The 25,539-nt window shown below is 40.6% G+C and overlaps 1 protein-coding gene across 1 annotated transcript in view; it reads right to left on the reverse strand.

Annotated features, from left to right (window-relative positions):
- nrxn2 (neurexin 2) overlaps positions 1 to 25,539 on the reverse strand; it is a 630,539-nt gene that overhangs the window by 484,399 nt on the left and 120,601 nt on the right. The window contains exon 4 of the mRNA XM_022752210.1: positions 6,008 to 6,025. Within this exon, the coding sequence (XP_022607931.1) occupies positions 6,008 to 6,025 (18 nt within the window). The remainder of the gene's footprint in view (positions 1 to 6,007; positions 6,026 to 25,539) is intronic.

Here is a 25,539-nt window from a genome sequence, read left to right on the forward strand (position 1 = left end):
TTTGTGTCACTTAAAAGGAGGATTAGCTGCGAGGTTAGGCCAAGATGGAAGGATAAACCGAAGACGTCTCTGTGTTCCTACTCTTGCTTCTTCACAATCGTTAGAGTGTGTGCACACTGCATGCAAAACAAGCTGACACACCTTTCTTTTCGTCTTTGTATCCACACTCACTTTCGCTTTCCCAGGGGACGCAGGTTTTCCTCACACTGTACAGTATGTCACACCCTATTGCATGTTAAGAGACAACACCCCTGTCTCAACATCAACATCTTTATTCCCACAAAAGCTCTGATCGCTTTTATTGTTCTGCGGTTTGTGAGAAATTCCTTCAAGAGCTGTGAATCAAATGCAAGCTAATTAGCAGATATTTTGACAGGAAGTAAGTCGCCTCTGTGCTGTGATCGGTGAACAAGATGGAATGATTAAGTCACGTTTTTGTACTTTTTTTTTTTTTTGGAGTGAAAGAAATCAAATCTGAGAGTCGGTGGTCTGTGCAACATCTCTTTGATTTGAGGATTAGAGCTATGGACTGTTCATCGCTGTCTTAACAATTACTCTGAGGCTAATGGAAGCGGACGCCGTTAATCTTCACATGTTGGCGCCAATGTAGATCCAGCAGCGCTCCCCGTCTCGCATTTCTAGTGCGTAGCCTGAATGCTGAATGCACTGAGCTCAACGATCACACACACTTATCAACACACCATCGTTTATTGTTCGTTTGAGACGAGACAAAGATGAAATATAACGGCAGCAGGTCTGAGTGATTGCCATGTGAGGGATTTTTAAAAAAGGCAGAATGTCAATGGAGCAGTTACAGAGTCATTGTCAGCGACATAAACATTTTACAAGTCAGGATTTATTGTCATTAGTGTTAATGATGTCATTTCTAAGCCACAGCACGGTCACGCTGAACATACAGCCGGACATTTATTGTTTCTATATACTGGGAGAAAGGGTCAAACATGCAATTCTTTATCCTCATAGTATTAACAGCTGTCCTGAGTGATAACGACCGATTTTAGGCTAAATGTCAATGAACTGACGACCTATCATCCCTGAGCCACGGTTACAATAACAACCAAGACTCCATACATGAAGTCCCAGATCCACATGCTGTATAGAAACAACAGAAGTGTTTACTACAGTGATGTGGGGATCAGCTCTGATGTCATCCGAAACCCAAACATATTATTTTCCATATTATGTATGATGATATGGCACCATACAGAGGTGCACTGTCAGGAGAGGCAACCCAGGCATAGGTTTGGGAGAAGCCCCCGTTGTCCCCGCATATTGGCACATTTTGCAATGACAACTAATGCCCTTAAACCTCCCATTGAGGCCCTATACAGTGCACTGAATTCCTTTTATCACCTTGATCATTAAAATGCTGCACACTGAGGCAATGTTATGTTTGATAGCAGCGACCTGGCTACTTAATTGAACAAGTCTTACACACCGGCCACAAAAACGTGGACACGAAGACAATAAAAACACTCTATTATCCCATGGAAACACAACCGGTACTTATGATGTTTTCCCTGCGTTTAGTGGACATCTAGTCTGCATGTGAGGGGGGGGGTTGGGTATTTCCACAATAGCAAAATTTTAATCCATTCAAACTAAAATTCTGAATGTCACCGCTACTTCCTGAACTCAAACCATTTAAAAGCTCATAACAACGTAACAAAAGTAATAAATCATAAGGAGTTCAGGAGTCCAAACACAGCAGTCTAATTCTAGCCTGACGTAAAAATGAAGGTTTTAATATGTTTTTGAAAAAGTAATTAATATTTTCCTCGAACATTATATATTATTTCACCCAACTGCAACCACCAACTGCTGTTAATCAGAATGTCAATTTTTATGACTCGGCCCGTCCAATCCGCAGGTATACGCGGGATCCCTGCATCAGTAATATACAATAACAGAGCGCGGTGGGATCTACACATAACAGTCTGTCAGGACATTTGTGGGTGAGGAAAAGGTCCACTGACAATTTCAAAGGATGGATAAAGCACAGGAGGAACATTTTGATAAGGAAAAAATACATTTTACCATCACTTGTAAATGTAATCCAATTAATGAGATCAGAATCTGGTCCACATGTGAGATGCATATCAATGCCAGAGGAAAGTGAGCATGTTTAAATTGAGTAAACGGCACAAAAATGTGGCCAGTGTGTTCAATTAATCCGTCTCAGAACAAGGGGCCCCATGTCTGTCTGTAATTTTCAAATCTATGAATCTATATCTATATCCATGCTTCCGTCCACATCTGCTGGTCCAAGTTTCCGCTATTCAAGCCACTGTTGTGTTAAGACACAGCGAAGCATAAAAAGGCATAAATGGTGCCTCAAATAGAGCAAATGAGCTGCCGTTTAATTGTGGTGAGTTAAACCGGTTCCCTGTGGTAGGGGATGAGAGTCGGACGCTTTGAGTAGTAATTATCTCAGGTAGCTATCTCATTACCGCCCTCCTCTAGTATGTAAATGTGGCCGCGGACTCGGGTGTTGCATTGTGGATCGGCCATTTTCTCGCGCTCTTTTGAGGCCGTGCTGTTTATCATCACACAGGGAAAATAACTTAAGTACCGGTTGTGTTTCCATGGGATAATAGAGTGTTTTTATTGTCTTCGTGTCCACGTTTTTGTGGCCGGTGTGTAAGACTTGTTCAATTAAGTAGCCAGGTCGCTGCTATCAAACATAACATTGCCTCAGTGTGCAGCATTTTAATGATCAAGGTGATGAAACGAATTCATAAATTAGAGAAGTTATGGAGCGTTTTAATGTTTGCAGGGGGGCTGTTCCCTCATGCCTGTATTAGCTCAGAGTAAAGCAACTTACATAATACATTTCCCAACTGTGAATAAATACATAATGCTAGACTTGTATTAAAAAATTTACGACTGAATTAAAATAACAGCTGCAAGCTTTGACACATTTTGAGGGGGTTTGTCTGACTATTAAACATTTTAGACAGGGAGTTTGGAGGAAAACAATATGTTCTACTAAGTGTCACCCTCCACCCAACACAGAGCCTGAATCCCTCATTTCCTCATCCAAATTGTAGATGTATGGTTCACTGAGCATCCTCAGTACCAATGTGTGGTGAGCAGGCCAATCCCATTTCAGCATCAGCTTGAAGAGGCTTCTGCTGGCTCTGACTCGCCCGGGGTTGGCATTCAAGGGAGGGAGAGAGAAAAAAGGGAAAGGGAGATGCTAATCATCTGAGCTTGAGGAGTACAAGGCTTGAGAGAGACTGAGAGAGACAGAAACAGACAGAGAGAGGTACACAGAAAGATGTCTCTGCCTTTGCCAATACCATTTTTTGTTGGAGTCAGAATGAAATTCAGCAATAGGATAAGGATCTGTGCTTGTAGTCTGCCTGTCTGCCTCTACATCTAAGGGACAACAATTACCTCTGCCACTACCTGCCTCATGAGCCCGGCAGTGGAAAAGAAAAACTTGTCTAGACTAGAATAATAGCAACATTAACTTCCAGCAATGATGTCTTTTTTTTTTCTCTTTTGTCAAACTCTTTGACTGGTGTGGAGCTGGATGTGACATTCATTCCCCAGGTTGGTTTGGACAGCATTCATTGAAGTTTGACAATACCTTTGGGGAAATGATGATGTGAGTGTGTGCAGGAGTGTGCACTGCTCCTGTAAGATCTGGCAGGATTTCACACAACTGAACTAATTTCAAAGAAACTTATGAAAATGATGCATGTCACCACTGCATTATGTTTACACCAATAAAACTGATTGGATGATGGTGCTGCAATCACAGGCTGTTACTGACTGCCCTACTGCAAAGTACGGTGTGACTTTCACACAGTCAATATTAGTGTCTGTTACTGTCCACCACTATTGCCTTACTGGTTCTTAGGGAGAACATGAATGAACTGCTTCTTTATGACTGCAGTGCTACTGTCCTGCTCAATAATCACTGTATGCAGAACACAAAAATAAAGCATGAGCTGCTCAGAAACTGTATGATGAATAGATTCCCTGTGGTGGGACCTTTAAGGTCTATAAAATGTGTTTGCACATAAACACACACATCCAGAACCATGTTGAATTTGCAGACTGGCACAGAAACAGCTTGTATCTCGAAAGCAAAACTGAATTATCTCCCTCTTCTTTGCCCGATGGTCTTAATGAAGATGAAACTCAATTTGCACTGGCCTCCCAGATCAAATTTTAATTAGTTTTTTTTTTTTTTCAGTCCTTCCCCTGTCTGGATCTCCATTTTTGCAGGGTACTAAAGAAACGGGTGTGGTATCTGAGTATTTGTCCTTAGTCTCCACTGCACCCCGAGGGTGAACATGTCCCTAACCAAACCTCCATTCCCCCACCCTGTGTCCAAGCTGCCGCAAAACAGACTAAATGCCACATTAGTATTCAGACGACATCAGATCTCTGGGCCAAACACTCACTGGACAAAGCTTGACAAGCACGACACACACAAACACGCACGCACATGCAAACACACACACAAAACTATTTACGATGAAGGATCAGGGGACATGCTTCAATTATCACAGCACAGAACTCACAGGGGAAAATCTACACCATGGGATTGGTTGAATCATGGCTGTGTGAGAACGACTGCATGTTTTTCTCATTACGTGCCACACATTCTGCCGTGCTGTAGATTACTATGGCATGTTCATAATGCATAGTGGGTACTGCAGCGAGACAAAGCTAATTATTAGGAGGCGCGATAACACTGACACATCACTAAAGCAGGAGTTGGCTGCTGCAAAGTGCTGTGAGCTGGAGTTTCCAACTCTACCCATCTCATTCCTTTACTGTTTGTGTGAGGTGTTGATACGTCCCATTAGTCTATCCATCTCTGCTCTCATCCCCCTATCCCAACCCTATCCCTTGCACATGTCCTCCACCCCCCTCCCCAAATGATATGCTGATAGAAAGTTAGCACCCTGCGACATGTCAGCATATTTACAGATAAAGCCTCTGCCCGTGTTTTAATGAAGCACTTAATGGTCCAGAGCACTTCAGAGCTAGTACACAACAACATGGATGGTGAAATAGAATTTGCATTTTTCTGTCATAAGTTGTATGGATGTGGAAGTCATTTGGAAATTTAGTGCAATGTGGGAGAAGTAGCTGAAAGAAAGTGAGCCGTTAATAGTGTTGAGGATGTGCATTGTACTTCTGAATTGCTACCACAAGTCCCATTCGGAAATGGGAAGCACTCAACCACAGCCACACCAATTGAAAGTCTGATAAATGTAGCATCACAATCCACTTGAGGCAGATGAACAAATAAAGGGTGGAACGTATAACAGCATGCACGTAGCACTGCGAGTCTCTTTACTGACATCCATACCTCTAAGTCTGAGTCACCGCATCTGAGCCTCTACATGAGTCACCTTCACAAACTTCATGAACTTGACTATGACAGAGGGATAACTCATGGAATCGCGGGTCCTGATGAAGCAGCGCAGTGCAGCATAACAACACCGTACAGTACAATGTCATTCAAACGGAATCGTCCCAGTGCTCTCAGACTAGTTAGTCATTCACTGAAACCTTGGAAATTTGCATTTACATTGGAAAGCAATGCAGTTTATGAGACTTGCAAAATAGGGGCTTAGAGTTTTGTCTTTCCGCGGTAAACTGTTGGAAATCCCCTCTTCAATATACAGTACAAACAAATGAGAGGTAATGTAGTAGGAAACAAATAGCTGCAATGCATAAAGAATGAAAAAGAGAGAAAGGAGAAAAATAATGAGTGATTTCTATTTAACAGCAGTTTTTCAGAGGAAAGTTCCATTGTTCATTTAGCCCATCAACTCAAGTTAAAGGAGATAATTGGTGGTGTGTTTGTTTGTGTGCATGTAAATGTTCACTCCTACGTAACTGCGTAAAAAAGTACAATAATAATGGGAGGGAACCAGTCAGTCACTATGGTAACAGGCCGAGTGCATATAATAGAACGTGCAAAGGTGGCGCAAAGTACAGAACGGAGTCAACTCACCGGCTTGAGATGAGTCACCTGTGAGGGGAGACAGAAAAAGAAAGAGATGGATCAGTTCAAAGAGCAAAGGAAAATGTCACTCGAGTACACCTGCTCACCAGGAAATAGTCACGACTAAATGAGACATAATAGCAGGGAGAGGGGAAAGAAAAGTCAGAAATCAGAATTAGACATCTGCAAAAGACATCTTCCAAAACATGAGCCTCAACACTGAGCTGCTAATTGAGATGTTGGAGGAAAACAACTAGCAGGGATGTTCAGGATGCAGCCTTCATATTTTCTTTATAAAACCACTCTGAAAGGTCAAAAGAGAACAGAGAACTTCTTAGCATTCACTCTCCACTTCTCACTACACTACAAACGATTCCTGCTAGGACTCCAACTCATTAAAAAAGTGTTGTGGGATCTTTACTTAAGAGTTTCACCAGCTGCATTTACCAGGTATTTGTTACTCAAAAACAAATTATATGACTATTTTCTTTTCTTTCTTTCTTCCTTTTTTTTTTAACAAAAGCAACCAAGAGGAATAAAAAAAGTACAAATAAAAAGCCAGAATTGAACAATTAATTGGCATAAATATGTAAATAGCTCTTAGTTAATGGGTATAACATCACAGAATAGGGCTGTGCTGTCTACGAGACATAAGTTGTAATTTTGTAATGTTAATTTCCGCTTTGCAATGCCTTTGTATTTAATTGTATTTTCTTTTTATGTTCGTTAAAGTTAGTTCACTTCCTGTTAGTCAAAACTTCACTTCCTGTCATGCAAGAAAGCCACATGTGTTAGTTGTACAAGGATCTATTCACATCTATAAGTTGGTCTATGTCATTATTTACATGTTGAAGTTCATATATCAATGATTATTTGATAAAAATGTATTTAATAACTTATGATTTAAAAAAGAATGTTATGTTTACAAATGTACGCAAGGTAGTACATGCCGTTGCAATGCTTTTCTGTATTTTTATTATCCTGCAGTTTTCACTCCATGTCAGTGTGAAGGAGTCACCAGTAAATGTTTCCTCAACGACAGCGACAACTTATTTCTTCGAGTGGAGTTTAGTTTCGTGTTTAATCTTACACCCTTACGAGAAAACACTTCAAGGTCTGCATTCTGCTTCTTGTCACCGCCTGGAAGAATGGCATGGCACATTAACCAACACTGCTTCAGGTGGACTTCACGCCGTACACAGTTACTGTCGGAGACACCGATAGAGTGACGGACAGCATTAGAGGTGGAGGGGGGTGGGGGGTGGAGGGATGGACGGTGTGTTGTGTGGTGCGGTGTTATGAATTTGAAGGGGCACCCGTTGCATTACCCCACAGCACAGCCCGGCTCACACTCCTTTTGGATTCCTTCCAATGTTCAATAGGTGATTCAAGAGAAAAAAATTAAATAAATAAATCAGCTTTTTAACAAACATGCATAATTTTCATCTGAAATATTGATCCGTGCTGTCAGGTCAAATTCCTAATTAAACATTGGAGCTGCTTCATCAGTTGGCAGGTGTTAAGTGTTGAAAAAGTATACAGTGTTAAGATCAATTCAGGGTGGAGGGCACATCCAATTAACTTGTGAGAAGCAAAACTTTTTTTTTTTTCAGTTGAGCTGTACACACAGTACAATTTCTGCACCAGCTGCATTTTAAGATGCTAAAACAGTCTTGTCTTGGGCCTATGTGCCTTCTTGTTAGTGAACTGTTGAACGTTACAGTAGCTGTACAATGTTCCAGGACATATGTGAAAGAATGTAATCAGCACTTCTGTATTTTATTAGTGTTTCTCTGTCCTAAAGTGGCAGGCAATATTGTTTGTGATATGGATAAGAAACAGTATTTTTTAAGAGACTTGAGATGAGTTTCCTGCGTGACCTCGGATTACTGAATAAATAATGAACAACTCCAATTCAGTGTATTTTACAGACACTATTGCATCATGTATAGGGCCACAATCAATGCACTTCCCTTCCCTTATATAACTGCCAGGCAAAGTGACACAGGATAGGCTGTCATCCATATTGGAAAGATGGCTACTTCTCCATGTCCAAGGTGAAAAGGAACCTCTTCAGTCCCCACACATGGAGCAGAGCAGGAATCCCAGCCGGAGCAGATGGAGTGTGGGGTGCTTTGCCTTGCACTGTCGGCCTTAGTCCTGATCTACAGTCCAAGCACAAGAGCTGAGACAGAGCTTAAATGTCCACAGTGGTGGATGAAGGCAATAGGAGAAAAGGTGCCAGAGGAATTAATACAATCAATAGGCTTCAGTCTCCCAGGCCTTGTTTTTTAATATCCTGGATTTTGACAAGGATATCTCCAACTCTCAAATGGTATCAGCCGCCCTGCTTGCTCTGATATCGACAAATATACTCTAACACATGGGTGTAAGCCAATGACAGGGACAAGTAGGAAGTGAGTGAGTGAGTGTGTGTGTGTGTGTGTGTGTGAGGCGAGGGGGCAAAGATAGGGGAACGGAGCATGCGAAGAGATAGTTGGTCAAACATGACTCATCTATCATGTCTTTCCACTCCTCCCAGCCCACAGCAAGCCCACCAGAGGAGAAATAAAGATATACACAGAGCGGGATATGTGCTCCCATGTAATATCATGTCATGGCAGCTGTGTACAAATATAAAGTTATGGCAGCCACGCCATCTTTACAGGGTGGGACACAGAGCTGGGGGGACCATCTTTTATTGATGATATATCATCCTGGAGAGCTGATAGGAACCAGGGGCAGAGCTATAAAATCTGTAGTGACCCCTGTAGTATAGTAAATAACCCCAGCTGGATGCCAGCAACAGTTTGGTCCTCAGTATTTCACGAGGGACACATATTGAGGCCAAGGCTGGTGAGCTGTAGTGACACTACCGGCAAGTTCTGAAACTGTGTGGGCTTTTGTAAGCCCAGCCGCACTGTCCACACACTCCTTATGATACCCCTCGTTACACCGAACAATGCATGTAACGTTTTGTGACCATCGTGCCATCACTGGTAAAGCAAGCTGGAAAATGACCCCTGAGCCTGGCTGCCCCCCCCCCCCCCCCCCCCCCCCCCCCTTCCTTTTCTGCAACTGAGTCTCACAGCTGAGAAGCAGTGACCCCTGTCTGCTGTCGATTTACTTTACTTTTACCACACTCTCCACACCTCTCTCAGCCACGCTTAGCTGTCAGCCCCTCTTGCCCATAAATGTAGAGAGAGAGGAGTGTGGAGAGAACACGACACACATGGATGAGTCAGACACACACACACACACACACACACACACACACACACACACACACACACACACACACAGAGTAAAAAACTATTTTCAATGGAAAGTAACTAAAGCCTGATGGGAAAGTCACAAAATGTTGCCAAATGACGTAATATGCCAATTAGTATATTCATGACTTCATTGTGTCATATTTGTATCCTGCCTTTTGTCAGCTGGTTTCAGCTCTTTGTCTGTTGCTTCTTAGTATTTTAATACAGCTAAATTAAACAGAAAGCTGTTCATTTACATGTTTTTTCTGTTTCTGTTGGTAGACAACAGAACAAGTATGAAACAGTGACCATTAAAACTAGGAGCCATTTCCAGACTGGTCCTCTGTACCGCTAAAGTCCTGATTTTTTAAAAGTTAAAGACAACAGCTGTGCTATGATTTCAACATGTAAACTGATCCCTTAGAGAAAGTTAGAAGACACAAAATACCTTTCTTATTTTTTCTCACACAGAGCACAACCTCCATCTGTGTAACAAACTGCTGCTCTGCCTCTCTGCCACTCACTGAACAGAGCACATGTGCCTCTCACTCGAAGCTAAAGGGCCTGCAAGTGAAAACTGTTGTTACACTAATGATGTAAAGTTTAAACCGGCTTTAGCAGCCTTGGTTAACTTGCTAGTTAGTCTGCTGACAAGTCCTGGTTTAAATTCACTGTGGGGTCTTTGAGCCCTCTTCCAAAGATAGGTACAGGACACTGTGGTTCAAAGGTTGACATAGGCTAGAAGACAGTCAGAAAAGTCCTTTCTCGTTGTTCATAGCAGGAAAGGCACAGGTGTAATTACAACCAGCATTAACAATGGCTTGGCTCCATTTAAGGGAAGCCATGTAAGCTATGTCCTGAGTAAGTATAGCCAACAGACCTTTATCACAGCAGACACTTTGGCATGCCAGTAGCAAGAAAACATTGGTGTAATTCATAACATTAAAAACAGCTACATGCCATTTAGTTGAGCTAGGTCCAGGGTCCTGGTATTGTGCATGCTAGCATGGTTAATAAAATGTCACCTATGCTTTTCCTGCTGTGACAGCTTAAAATGTGTGCTGTGAAACAAGTCTGTACCAGGGCTCTGACACTATAGTGTATCTAAGTTTGATTCAACTATCCTTAAAGGACCAGTGTGTAAGATTCAGGTGGATCTACAGACAAAAATGGAATATAATATTCATAATTACATTTTCATTAGTGTATTATCACCTGAAAATAAGAATTGTTGTGTCATATTTACATAAGTAGAGGGTTATTTTCCACAGAGCCCGACATGTTGCAATGTTTCTATAGTAGCCCAGAATGGACAAAACAAACACTGGCTCAAGAGAGGACATTTCCTGATTTACATTACCTGAAGACCTGAACAACGGTGGGTTGTCCAACGCGCTTGGAATGGGAGGAGTGAGGGGAGGGGTATTCAATTGGTTGCAATCTCTAACCTCACTGCTAGACAGCACCAAATCCTACACACTAGTCCTTTACTGGCATTAACTACACTGCATCTTTCTTAGCATAAACCAGTTTTGAAGATGTTCTAAATTCATGAATGAATGAGAGGCCATACTGTTTCTATTTTGCTCTCTTTCTTTGCTTCACGACCAGCTTGCACCCACAAATAAACAACCTAATTTATGCTCCCAGAACTACTTCTGAAAAACATCACATATGAGAGTTAAAGACAGAGGCAGTGGGTGTGAGGCAACATCAAGAGGAACATATTAGAAATCAATTAATTTAGACAAAAACTCTTACTCAGCGTGAGTCTTCAACCATTTCACTGATATTTCATCTCAACACCCAGTCACTGTCTGACAACAAACAACAGCTTAAACTGCTCCTGTTGACGTCTATTGCAATGTGACTACAACTATAAAAGTTTGACAATACTGTGTCAGTGGTATCTACACAGAGAAAACAAATGTCATGCTTCCCTTGTGGTGGGAAGTATGGAAATAGGAAAGATGATTGTGCATTTACTGAATCCCCAAGACACTGTGGGGTAAAATCCATACTTATACTTTCACACAGAGGTGACAACACAACTGCTGGAATGACTTTATGCTTATTTTCCACAGCAGAGAGCAAACAAGGGAAAACTGCTGGCATTCTGCCTTGATCAAGATCTTATTACCAGTGGATTTCACCTAATATGCTAAATGGACAGAAACAGTAGGCTGCTCACACCACTACGCTCTTGAGTTGTGCAAGGAATGCAATACCCTGAAATCTCATGCTAGAGGTTCACCACAGACAACACCCACCTGTGCATGGTTTATACTCTTTACATGACTCTCAGGCTACGTGGGAAGACTTTTATCGAAAACTGGTGATGGTAGAAGAATCGTATTAATAAACTCACTGAATACTTTTATTGGGAACACCATACTAATACTGGGTATAGCCTCCTTTTGCTAAAAAACAGCCTCAGTTTTGGGTGGCCTGGATTCCTCAAGATGTTGGAAACATTTCTTTTGAGATGTTGCTCCATGTTGATGTGATTGCATCACAACATTTCTGCAGACTTGTCGGCTGCAGATTCAAGCTGCCAGTTTCTCATCTCAGAGGTGTTCTGTTGGATCCAGATCTGGTGACTAGGGAGGCCAGTGAATCACAATGAACTCATTGTCATGTTCATAAAAGCAGTTTTAGACGATTTATGCTTTGTGACACGGTGCATTATCGTGCTGTAAAAAGCTGTTAGAAAATGGGTAAATTGTCGGCCACGTCTTCATGTGTTCTTTCTTAGCCTGGGCCATGTTAATAGCAGGCAATTTGTGTAAGTGTTCAATGATTTTAATAAAACACATTGTTATTATATTAAATTACTCAATACAAAACCAAAATGCAGATGTAATTTGCTGTTCCCTGTATTTTTTCACATTAGCTTCTCCATTATCAGCTGTCAGATATCTAACTGAAATATATGACATCCTCAGTCAGTACTAGACAAAACGCAATACAGATTACTAATAAGACACAGTCTTCAGTTCAACATGAGCTAAAATGTTCAGGTAGAGGTAAAGTGCTGAGAACATAATGTGCCTAAACTACAGCAATTGAAGAGAGAGTTTTTGTTGGTAACAGGGCAAAGAGATCAGTGTGTGACATTCAGTGCATCTGTTCAGTTTTCCCTGAAGATGTGACTGACAAGTAATCATCCTCTGCCTGGCCTTTAAATAGCATTCTCTGCATGAACCTAACTTTCTAAATTCTTTACGCTTGTGTGGAAAAGTGAGTAAATGAGTGCAGCGTGGTAGAAAGTATATTTATTTCTACGCTTGGAGGCAAACTGCTGAACAGTAACGCAGCTTAAACTGTTCAACATTTTCATTCCATTTGCATCACGGTGACTGCTGAGAGGTGCGACAGGTGGCATTCACCAAGACGGGGAGTGAGGCTTCCTCTTAGCTCAAGATTTTCATTTGGGAACATGAAGAGTTCTATGCCTTTTGGTGTGGAAATGCACATGGCAGTGTTAGCTCTCACGACAACTTGAAAAGATGATGTGATTCTCACAACGGTGCAAATGAAGCTCTTTAGCGGTTTTATGCTTGGACCACAACACCTACCACTGCCATGTGTAATGACCAGTTCACTGAACCACTGTGGCTCTCACACGTATGTGTGTGTATGCAAGCCCTATCTTTCTACACTGGGTTTGCCTTTGATAATGTCCATTGATTATAGAATGTTTGCCTTATTTTCATTATAAATTTTCAGAGAGAGAGAGAGAGAGAGAATGAGAAAGTAAGAGCACGGGAAAACTACTGTCCTTGACCTAATGCCCTGTTAACCTATTGACATAATATAATTATAGCCTACACTGGGTTTCTGCTCTGACTACATAGAATACATGTAGCCTCAGCTTTCTTCTTTAATAACATGCAATTGCTAAAATGGTTAAAAAAATTATATGTATATTATTTTTCATGTCTGTGACATATTCAGACTCAGGCTTGACACTGAAACTATAGTGAAAGTTGTGGCTAATGAAACCAAGTGGCAACCTCTTAGGCTGAAAAATGAAGCCAACACAGAAGTACCAAAAGTTGCAGTTCTTTAAATGGCCACTTGAGGCTGGCTCCAAAAGAGATGTTAAAATGTCCAACTTTACAGCAGAAATAAACATGTTTACAGCCTGGTACAAAAAAACTATTCTGGTCTGTAGAGCTAATTTCCTCTTTCCCGAAACGGCATTTACATTTTATTAAGGTTTAAAGTTCTTCATCATTGAGGGTGTGCCACTTTGAGTGACAGGTGGGTGAGTGTATGCGTTCCACAAACCAACATGCACCGAAGTCTCGGCTCCCTCCTCTTTGCCCATTTTTGGATCAGCCGGGAGTTCGGTGGAGTCGGGCACTGCCAAGATGGCAACAGTGGAGCAGCTCACTCTGAGCTTCAAAACCGATCTTCAGAAACTGATGGGTGACATCATGGAGGCTACATCCATCTTTATTTACAGTCTATGCTACTAACCTATTAACATGAATGCAAAAACGAAAACTGGTTCCACCACCTTCATGCACAGGTGAGGTAAGCACTGCGGCCCAGGCCTTACACTGTATAGGTCTCGACTGGTGTGTAGTAAAATGTTACCCAAATGCTATGCATGACAATGAAATGAGGGAATGATTCAAAACTTATGCTAGACTGATTTTCAAAGCAGTGCATTTAAATAGGGAATAACTCCCTCCTTCAATAAGTTCAAAGATAAGTGAAGACAATTTCCTAAATGTTATTTCCCATTCTGCCTCTTTATCTCTGCTTAGCTGCTTCTCTTCAACAGTTTCTCACTACTGCTTTTACTGTTGAGTCGGCAGCCTGCACTGCAGCCTACACTTCTCTGACAGGGACACTTTTTTTTAAGGATAAAAGCCAAGTAACAGTAAGGCACTACCAAAGATGTGTAATTACTGTAAAGTGATTTATGTTCTTTATGCGGGGGTCATCTCAGGGAAAGGTTGCCTTCATTGAAAAAAAAAAAAAAATCATTAGCCAGCAACTCAAATTCACCCCAGTATTTTTAAAGGTTAGGTCAGTAGGAAAGCTTTCAACTTGCTCAGTATGTATAATGCACAAATGAAGAACATTCTGACTACTTTGGTAATAAATTAGAAATCAAATTAGCTACAAACAATCATCCTGACAAATTGAATAAAACTGAAATTATAATAATGATAATCATAGAATCATAAGAATAATCCATAATCCTGAGAGGGAGCGTGAATCAGTAAAAACCACAGCATCTGGGGTGAAGAAGAACCACCATTTTTTGCCTCAACACTCCATTGCAACCCTTCAAAGAAAAACAGGAGAAGACTGAAAGGTGTGAAGGTACAAAGCAAGGCCTGAGGCCATGTGTACACTATAATATCCTGTCTGAGAGATGGGCAATTGTTCTTCAAAGAGAAAAAGAATGAACAATGGGCTGTCACCCTGGGAGAAAAAAACAGTTAACTTCTGCCAGGTGAAGCAGCACCATATCTGATCATGTAAGGATGGAGTCCTCACCTCTGTGGGTTCAGACCTCCTCCTAACATCAAGTCTGCTGTTGAGTTAATTTGGCCTGGCAACCAGTTCACTGGAAAGGGTACTTTGAACCAAGGCCCACCCACCAATACCACAACCACTGTCAAACCAGTCTACCCGGGATGCAGCTGTAGATTGTAAGGTAAGGAAAAAAACACTGGTCATGGACAACTCCCTCAGTTCTGTTGACAGGATGACTCAGCTAATAAAAAAGCTCACTCGATGAAGCCTCAGCTTAGGTATCAGTACCATCAAACCCATGAAGTGAAGGTAGTGTGCCCAGCTGAACTAGGATCCAAAATAAAATAACAAGGGGTAGGTGTACAATTCCTGTATCCATTCCGGGAGCAGATTGATTGGTGCAGTTTCTAGCCCAAGAACTACATACGATATCTTCACCTGAGGTTGCTTGAGCCATTGTTCAGGTGCAACCCCAAGCCCTACAATTGATTGAAGAACATAATATTGTGTTGACAGTACTGCTTCTCTGAGGTCCCACAAACAAACCAGTCCCCAAGGCAGTTAATGATTCTCAGTCCCCTCATGCAGGTTAAAACAGCATCCATGGAGTGAGTGAATGTAGGATAATCCCATGACCTGCAAAAACTTGAAAACAGTCTATCCATACATGTATGGTTCCTGGTTGTGCATGTTAAATTTCCAACAATGCAACTTGAGGGAGAGAAAGAAATAGAAAATGATTTGTCAACTGATCTGAGGGACAAACATCTGATCTGCACCTATCCAAGCGTATCTGAGAGCTACAATCATATGCACAAAACAGGGACAAATAGAAATATTTGAAAGAACAACTCAAAAAAGATCCTTCAATTAAACAAGGTACCCGCGGCTGTACATGTAACTGCCCTTTAGATTCACACATAGAAGCGTCTTCAGATATGATGCCCAATCCAACTTGGTAAGGGCTAGGGAAAGATCAAGCTTTGAATTAAAATAAGCACTTAATGCTTGGAAATCATCAAGGCTTATGTTAAACTTAGTACTTCATTAATTTAAAGCAACATTGACTGATGGTTGGAATAGGAAACCAAAAGCGCTCTCCCACTTCAAAGTCTGACATTTTCTTGACCTATCCATCCACCCCAACCTCCTCCATATGCAAACTTTGTCACTCTATTTCAAGAACAACTGACTTCCTCATTTGCTCCCATCATAATTACTCTGGCTGCTGGAGGGCTTTGTCGCTCAGACAGAAACGTATCACATCTTGGGGCCCTTGCTGAAACGACTGATTCTGCTGTCTTTCTTCGGAGGACAGCTTCAACTATTGCTCTGCCCTTGGGCATCACAACCTACCATCAAGCAGGTATAATTACACACATTAATCTAAAATCAATTAACCACCCTTGTAGAAATTGGAAGGATCACTATCATCGATGTTCTCTTGCGATTAAGAATACCTTACATATAAAGTGAGGTCTATAGACTACCTTCCCATTCATGGGAAAGTAGTCTCAGAGTTTTAAACCCCATCGCAGGTAATCACAAAAAAATAAAACCAGTGTCTGCCAATAAGAATCCAGATATGGGCAAACAAATGTACGAGCAATTAACAAACAAGAAACTCTAACTGTGAGAAGCACGCAGCTTGTTAGAGCCTCACTATATCACCAGCAGACAGTAGTGTAGAAACAGGATTATTGGTTCTCAGATTCATGTTTCTTCTATGTGACAGTTCCAAGGAGTTTTAAAATACTTTTAAGCGTTTGATCATATTCCAGGGTCATCACTGGGAATCCACAGCAGTTAAATATGGTTAAATATGTCCCTCTACCACTGCCAGCGTAAGGTAAACATGTGGGAAGACATGTGGGAGAGGGTAACTTTAGATCACTGCAGCTTTGCCAGGGATATAAGGGAGCAACTGTGAAAAGTGGAATTTTGGAACTATTCTTTAGTGTTTTATGTAAGCTGTCTGTGTCCAAACCCTAATTATACGGTAAATAGCCTCCATTAAACATATGCAGTAGCGCTGGAGGTGTCTGAATTCTTGTTAGTTGGAGGACCATGTACCTCTCAAATTAAATATTTACGTACCATTAAATCATTTGATTGCCATTCAGCTTTGGGGAGTTTGGTACAACTTTAAATATCTGGGTGTATGTGTGTGTTCGCATGCATAAAAATGCCACTGTGTTTATTTTTGATGCACGGAAAACATCATGTACAGTAATCCCAACTCAAAAGAGGCATCCAATTAGGTAGCATAGATTTTCAGACTGACAGTAAACAGTGAAAGTTAAGTTGACAAGCAGAACCCACCATTCAAAGAAATGGGGAACTGTGAGGAATTAATTGAGAGCTAGCGAAAGAAAGTTATTTGCAGTGGTATTAATATCTGTCAGACAGAAAATGACATTAACACCTAATGGAATAGTCTTGGTCTAAAATGGATCAAAGGATATTAAGGCATTCTGCAATGTTTTCTCAGGTGGATAATGGCTATGTGCAAAATCTTATTTTTGGTTTACAGACAGTAAGAGATTAGTTTAGGCCATTATTATCTCCATTTCTTAATAAATCAATCAACAACCTGAGAAACCTATACCTTTTCCACATATACAAAATGTGATTTTCACTGAAACAATATAAATGATTTATCTAACCATAATAATCCATATGTATTTATTTATTTATTTTTGTCCTTCTACATTTACAGGAGACAGGAGAAAGCTCTGTTGCCAGGTAACGGTGTCATAGTTGAGCAACTGGGCTGGGCTTGATAGCTATAGAGTGGTTTTCTGAGGAACCATCGGTCCTTTGGATCCCTCAGTGACCAGCAGGCGAGTGGCTCTCCCAGGAGAAAATAAGACTGATGGCTGCAACTGTCATCATGGTGCTGTTTGAGTGCAGTGTGGGACAGAAAGACTCAGTGGTAAATAGCGGTAACAAAATAATGAAATGGGTTAGAGAAGCAAAAATTGAATGGTTTTTCCAGTTATGGATGTAACAAAGAGTATGATGATTTTTTGAGGGTGCTACTTTTGGTATTTGTGTCTTTTTTAAAAAAAAAGGATAGGATTTAGTAAGGGATGGATAGATTTAGCCAAAAATCACATTCTACATGTAGTTCATGTAGAGAGCTAAGTGTTTCCTTGAATCAGAGTGAATTTGCACATGTCCTATAATCCAGTGTGCTGATAAAAATGTGTGTTATAGAGAAGTTATTTCAGATGGCACACCACACATCACGCTTTCTGTGCATTCCAGTGACCTTGAGGGGGCTTTTCCTCTGATATGACATGGTACCTCTTAGTTGCTGGGTAATGCTCGAAGCCAGTGTTTGACCAAGGCTTCGCACACACACACACACACACACACACACACACACACACACACACACACACACACACACACACACAGACACACACACACACACTGATCCCCTTCCACCCGTGCGTCTGCACACCTCTTTCCTAGACCCCAGTCTTTGCTCTAATCCTCTGAACTCGATGCTGAGGCTGCAGCCTAGTAATTCACCAAATCCCCTTCTGCTCCCCTCATCCCATACCTCTCCCATGATGTCAAGTGCTCCTTGACAGCACACGTGCCAACACACACTTGCTTACATACAAACATACAGTACACTTCCACATATAAACATGGCAAACACATTAAAGCTACATGCTACATGTTTAAAAAACTTTTAGCAAATGCCTCAGTATTCAGATTATGTTTTCCCAGTCTTCCACTGTGAACTCTATTTTCTTGGCTCACAGTAAAAGAACTGTCTTCTTTTTCAGGGTTTTCACTTGATGAAGTGTCAGCATTTGCAGCCTCCTTGGCTTAGGTCTGCTTTCTGACTCTTCTTCCCTGTGATGAGCTCCTCTTTATGTCTCCATTCTCACAACTGTCTCTGAAAAACATCCATATTTGATCGCCGATTTCATTAGATGCTTTGTTGTTTCTTTTCCTTTGCAAAACAGGAAAGTGCTCCCTTATTTGCCATTAGAGAGCCCCCGCAAGAACAATGTGTAATTTCAGCCTGCCAACGAAACGGTGTGAGCGCGTCAGTCAAGAGCAAAAATGTGGACGCTAAACACTAGATACGACTTGAAATGTTTTCCTTTCTTAGAAAATGAAGATTACATACAAAGACAAAAATAAAATGGGCACAGAAGGAGAGATGTTTTCTGATTCACGTCATCCATACTTTGGTATTATAATGTCAATCTCATCTTGTAAGAAATCATTTCTGTCCAAGAGGACTTGCATTAATGAGAGGAGAAAGAATAGTATTTGAGTAGGGGGTATTTTTGGTGTGCAAGCAAAACAACAAGCAGATATAATTATTCTATAATTACTGGAGCCAAAGCACGCTGGATATAATATACACATCAAAGATTACTGTCAAACACTTTTATAGTCTGTCCCTGTACCCTGTGATGGCATCTTATTACATAATGTAACATAATTTACATGCCTCAAAAATGTGCTCCTGTTGCCTTTTGGATGGTTTTATTTTTTCTGGTGTTATCTGTCTGATAAACAGATTTAATCAGATGCTCAGCTGGATAAGGCCCATGGTCTTCTTGCTCATTTGAAACTAGTTAAGAAAGTCACCTGATTGGTGGCAATGAAACCCATGAGTCACTTTTAATGATGCCTGCCAGACAACTTCTTGAAATGTCCAGCCAATAGCACAAAGGCCATAAAGGGAGAAACTGTGAGTGAACTTGAAAGTCAGGAGCAGGTAAAAACGAGAGAGAGAGAAAAAAAGATAACAAGGGAAGGGAAGAGGAAATATTAAAAGGGAAAATAAAGGATTTGGCACAGTGTAACTTGTCTATGAATAAGGGTAAAATAAGGACACTTTGAAGGCTCTCCTGGGTCCAACAAAGTGGCGACATTTCAGCATGCTCTGCTGCTTTGTGAGGGGTTAAGAAGGGTACTTTGTAAATGCTGGAGTGGCCTGCTATCAGTGCTTCCTCTCTGTTCCTTTATGATTAGTGTGCTTGTTCTGTTAGATGTGATTGGACTAATGCTGTAATGCTCCACCCGAGTTAATGGTCTGTGGTTACTGTTGCCAAGCCCTGCTGCTTGATTAAATTATTCACTTAATATTAGTATTAGTTGATTAATCTCCCAATTAATTGGCTGGGTCAAAGTGATTGTAACTGAGACTTACAAATGGTAGCAGTTATTTGATATTCACTCAGTGATGACTGAAAGATGCTTCCAGAGGTTGGCCTACTCATAATGTATTACTTGCATGTATCTCAGCAAGAGTTCTGTGTTAGAAGCGGTTTCCTACAGTCCTTCCTCAATCAGTACAACAACAGCCGATCCTTTGCATATCAAACACTCACCATCTGGAACCAACAGGTCATTATAAAAGGTTTCTGCCTTGCTTTTTGACCAAGGACAATGCCTGTGTCAGGATGGATTGAAGTGTTACGTTTTAAGACTGGATAGACACGTATCAAACAACTCTTTCTATCTGCTGTCCATGTGTTCGCACTTTCCACTTCCCTTTCTTGCACATCTTTGTGCCTGTATGTGACTAATAGCAACACTTCAGCCTGAATCCTTGTTTATCTCTGGATGTTGTACAATGACTGTTCACATTGTTTGTTGTAGTGTCAGTTCCGGTGTAAGCTACTCGGATGCCGTGGATCAACTCAATACCAACTCTTCCCACCACCATGACTTTAACCCATTAAGACCTGATGCAGCATATGCGTGTTTCTCCCTTTATGATCGGATGAGACGTACGTGTGTAGTATATGATTGTGTCACTTTTAAGACATATGACTAATGAAATGCACTGTGATTCCCTGAAATATGGGTCAGGAAAGCGAAATACATTATAGGAAATGTAGTTCATTTGTTTTTTTTTCAGCAGTTTTAGCTGTAAAAAAAAAAAAAAAGCTTTTAAAGTCGCGGTTCAGACAATGGCTGACGACATGAACGAGGGGAACAATATTGAAGCAGATTACAGGAGTAACCTGGATGAAAACAACAAAAACAACAACTTACATTTTACTTATTAAGACACTGACTGCAACCTGCTAAGCTGCTAACCAGCTAGCCGCGGCTCAGGGTGAGATATATGTCGGAGGAGGATCGGCGAGCTAGTATCACTGCTAGCTAAAGGTAAAGATTCACCTGGTGCAACGCTGTCACTAAAACATTTATTTCTCAGTCTCTAAAGCAGATAGAAACATAAATATAATGAAACCAATAAAAATCATTCGAGACCTTAAAATGTTGGCTTTTATTGTACATCATTGCCTTTACCCTAATGTTCATCAACATCAAAAAATATCAATAAATGTTATAAAGAGTTGAACTGAACTGACAATGTTGACAAATGTGCTTGTTTTTCCAGCCATATCCAGTTTCCAAGGCAATTACTTACAATAAAAGTCAAACGTTTAAGCTCAAACTCTTTTTATTTCATGTTTCTATCTGCTTCAGAGGCTGAGTAATAAAGGTTTTAATGAACTTCAAGTTTTTTTTCAGAAAACCTTCAGGTTTTAGGGAGTTGTTTCCAATCAATGCTGAGGTTTTGGATGGCGCCTTAGGTTTTAATTGGTTAAGCACACGCCTGGTGGAATTAATAGACATCACAATTTCTATTGTAATTAAAGGGGAACTGATTTTACACATCAGAGTCTGCTACAGGTGTTGGGGAGTATCATTGCATATGTAAAAAATAGTTGTTTAAAGCATTCTGTGGCTCCTGAGGGAGCTGCGTGAAGTCTGGTGAATTCAGTCAGGGAGATCTAAAGACTACACATTTTAAAACGAAAAATAAATCAGGTGTTGGAGGCTAGAAAGAAGTGAGTTTACCAGACTTCTGTAGCCCACTCCTCATCTCTGCTTGAGGCTGGTGGCTGGAAGTTGCATAATCTGCAACTAGCATAACACTGCCAAATCTTGGTAGACTTACCAACTAGAAGAGTTATTGGTGCATATTTTATAAAATATGTACCTCCGGTGTTTCTGAATAGGAATTACTGATTCCTAATAGGAGAGAAAATGTACTGGGCTAGGTAAGAGCATGCTAAATAATGAATAGGTAGCATAATTGGGTGTAGCCTTGCAAGTTCAGCGGTCTTTTCACTCAAGCTATAAACAAAATATAGACGTTAGACGAATGTAACTACTGTGGGGAATTGTGTTGCATCAGAACATTGTCGAGGAGTTTAAAACTATTTTTTCTGACTGCAGTGCCAGAAGAGTAGTTGTCAGCAAACATCCCACGAGTTCCTCTTGTTTACATAGGAGGAGGTGCTCTTTGAAAGTGAAATGATTTATGCAACAGCCTTTATACATTTCTATTCACATATAGTAGTTTCTTTTTCTACTGAACTGTGCTATATTTCAATGGAAAAATGGAGGTGTTTTAAAACTTTTGACCAGCAGTGTATCTTCATAGTGTGCAGTTTCTGTGGCGCTTTTTTGTTTTTGCACTCATTATCTATGTTTTGAGATTATTTAATAAATAGAGTTTATTTTTATTTTTGATGAACTGTCAACTTATTCACAAGGAGAGAGACTGAGATCTGACTTTGTGGTTTTCTAATTGTTTACAGCCAAGTTTAAGTATCATTGATCTCACTTGGTCAAACATAAGTGGTGGATGCTTCACAGTTCATATAAAGTCCTCCAGGAGTGGATGGTTGCACCTTTAATCTTGAAAAACCTGAGTTTCTCCCAGGAGACAAGTATTACAACATGAATGGAACGCAGAGAAGCTGCTGTGGTGATGTCCTAAATGTATTTATTTATTTATTTCAGTCTTTTAGCATCTTGGTGACAGCAAATATTCATTTACAAAGGTTAAATGTTAGAATTGTCATCATCAGTCTTTTGAACGGTTGAACCATCTTTGGATTTCCTTACATCATTTGTAACTGCTTTGAAATTCGTATCTATCAAGATGGCAAGTTTAAAACTGAAATCGACAGACACCCCCCCCCCCACCACCACACCCACACCACCACCACCACCACCACTGCTCATCCAGTTAAAAATGATGCAAATAGTAAAAATAAGAACTTAAAGGGAGCTAAAGTTCACTTAACATGTCAAACACATTTTTATGTGTTTTCTCGTAATGCACACGCTGCTGTCATTAACAGCATCACACTTTAGGTGCTGTTTTCTGTTGTAACCTAAAATGTATGAACCGTTTTAGAACTTTTTTTTGCTGTTTGCTTGTTGTATCTCCCTGGGGTGCACTTGAACATTTAAAGGAACTAAACAAACCTTTTTAGAGTGCAAGAATACAGGAGATGAAAAGAAGACTGACGAGAATAGAAAAAGGTAATGATACAAAAGCCCGATTAGTTTATCCTGAAAAAAATAAAATAAATAAAGCTGGGGAGCACCGTCGGGGGGTTGACGGGGCAGACACTGAATAATTAATATGGGGATGCAGGCAGGAATTATGGGATAAGTGGAGTAGAGAAAGCAATGACCCAAATCTTCTTAACTTGCACACAGTACAAAAAAGCACACCTCTCATCACAGTAGCCACCGTTCTTTATCAGGAAATGGGTTCACATCTAAATCCATTCACCCACCATGACTGTTTCATTACAGGGTTCAAGTGAATATGGACCTCTGATGGAGACGCAGTGTGATCTCCCTCAGTGTTAAAGGCTCAAAGTCAATTCAGCTGCACTTCTGTTTAACCAGGTTGTGATTCTTTCAGTGCAGCACTGTATCACTGTTTGAGCACAGCTGATCTTTCTCTTTGAAGAACTCTCATGTATATGCATAAAGTTTCTGAAAACAGCACATCAAGTCAATTTAAGTTTGTTTTTCATTAATCTTTTCATCAATTCTTTAATATCATTTTGTCAGTAATTTACTTTATTTGCATTACATTAAAGGTCCCATATAGTATAAAGGTAGATGTCCATGTGTTGTTTGATTATAAAGCAGGTCTAGGTGCTATACTAATACTGTGAAAGTATCAAAGCGCTCAGTCCACAGAGAAATGCACAGTTTTTGCACCCTCATCCTCTGCCTTCAAAAAGCACAATAATTTGGTATCGTTTTTTGTGAAAGATTTATAAAATATTGATGTCCTGTTGTCATTTTGCATGCATATACAGTATTATACATATAAACCCAGAACAGAACAGGTTTCTGAGGCTACTAGAGGACATTGCTCACCCCACATCAGGACATTAAATTAATTAAATGAATTCCATCAGTGATGCTTTTTCCATTGAACTCTGGAATTAACCATTTCTAACGATTCATGTCCGTGATTATTTGTGATGTACCAGTATGGATATCGATTAGACAGTGTAGAATCAGAGTGGACAGCTGAGCAGACAGCCAGACAAAAATACAGACGTCTGCAGTCAGACAGAGAGATAAAGAAGAACCTCAGAGAGAATGATTGATGTACAAATACACACACAGTTTGAATGAGTGCTGCCTGTAACACACTGTTCTACTCTAAATTTCCTCAGGAGGGCATTGTTGTAAAAAGCTATACCCTCACACAGAGGCAGTTAGAGAGAGGTGCAGGTAAAACAAGCACCTGAGGAAGCAGGCCTGTTACATGTGTCTGCATGAGCTACCAATGACAGTTATGAAAGTAGTTTTTTATTATTATTCAAAGGAATGAGACTAGTGTCAAATGAGCAGTGCACATCAGTTTTGACCTCCTTGTCACAACTGAGAGTCAAGATATCAGCTCACAGACTTGTGTTTGCACATACGTCACAGGCATACTAATCTGTTCTGTAATTCTTAAGTGGTTCTTTTTTTCTGTCCTTTTTATTTTATTTTATTTTTTTATTAAAGGGAAACACACTTGATAAATCACAGGACTGAGAAATGCTTACAAACTGGCTTTGGGAATTGGGAATGCAAATCATGCAGACAGAGAAATGAGTGTGATATCTTATTCATGAATGTGATTGTGGCGCCTACAGCCCAATGGAAACATTTGAGCGAGCCTATAAGTTACACAGCACCTCTTTTGTTCTTAATCGACATAAAAGCTCGCAGTCTACATGAAGGCCCTCTCCTCTGCCTAATGGCTTCATTTGATGTTGTGTTTTTCTTTTTTTCCCCCAACCCCCTTCTCATCCAGGTCCCCCTAACCCACCCTTCTCTCTCCTCATAATATCTCTGTCCCCTGGTGCTTGCTGGGAAAATTAGCCCTTGTTTTGATTTGCTCCTGTAATTTGATATTTCTTGTGTGATCTCAGCTGAGAAGTCGTCCGTCAGGGTAGCCCCACGTCTCCGCTGACATTTGGAGCAGCGGCCATTAGTTATGCACTTGATCAGAGTCGCCAACACAAACCCCCATCCCCCCACCCCCCACCCGTCTACCTGCTCCTTGGATCGCGGGCTCTAATGTTATTCCGCTTGCCTCATTGGCTCTGCTCGTATGCTTCGGCGAGCACAAAACCACCCACAGCCCTGTGAATTCTCAAAATTAGCGAGGGACAAAATTTGAGGCGGAGTATTTTAGCCCAGTCTAAAATGTTTAATTCAGAGAGGCTGTGACAACCTTTCACCAGCTTTCCTTTTCATTTGCAAGCAGAACATGAGTATGTGTTCTCGTAGGGATAAAAGTTAAACAATAAAAGTTTCCTTTTCTCATTCAATAACTCAATATAGTAGGTAAGAGGATACCATCTAAGTCTTTTCACTGTTGATTGGTAGAAGCAATTAGATTTGACAAAAAGTGATGTAAGATTGTATTAAAACCAGCTAATGAATTGCTAACACTTCATTTCAAACCTGTGA

This window comes from Seriola dumerili, unplaced genomic scaffold, assembly GCF_002260705.1.
Source record: "Seriola dumerili isolate Sdu_G_001 unplaced genomic scaffold, Sdu_1.0 BDQW01000167.1, whole genome shotgun sequence".
In the NCBI taxonomy this organism is placed as follows: domain Eukaryota; kingdom Metazoa; phylum Chordata; class Actinopteri; order Carangiformes; family Carangidae; genus Seriola; species Seriola dumerili.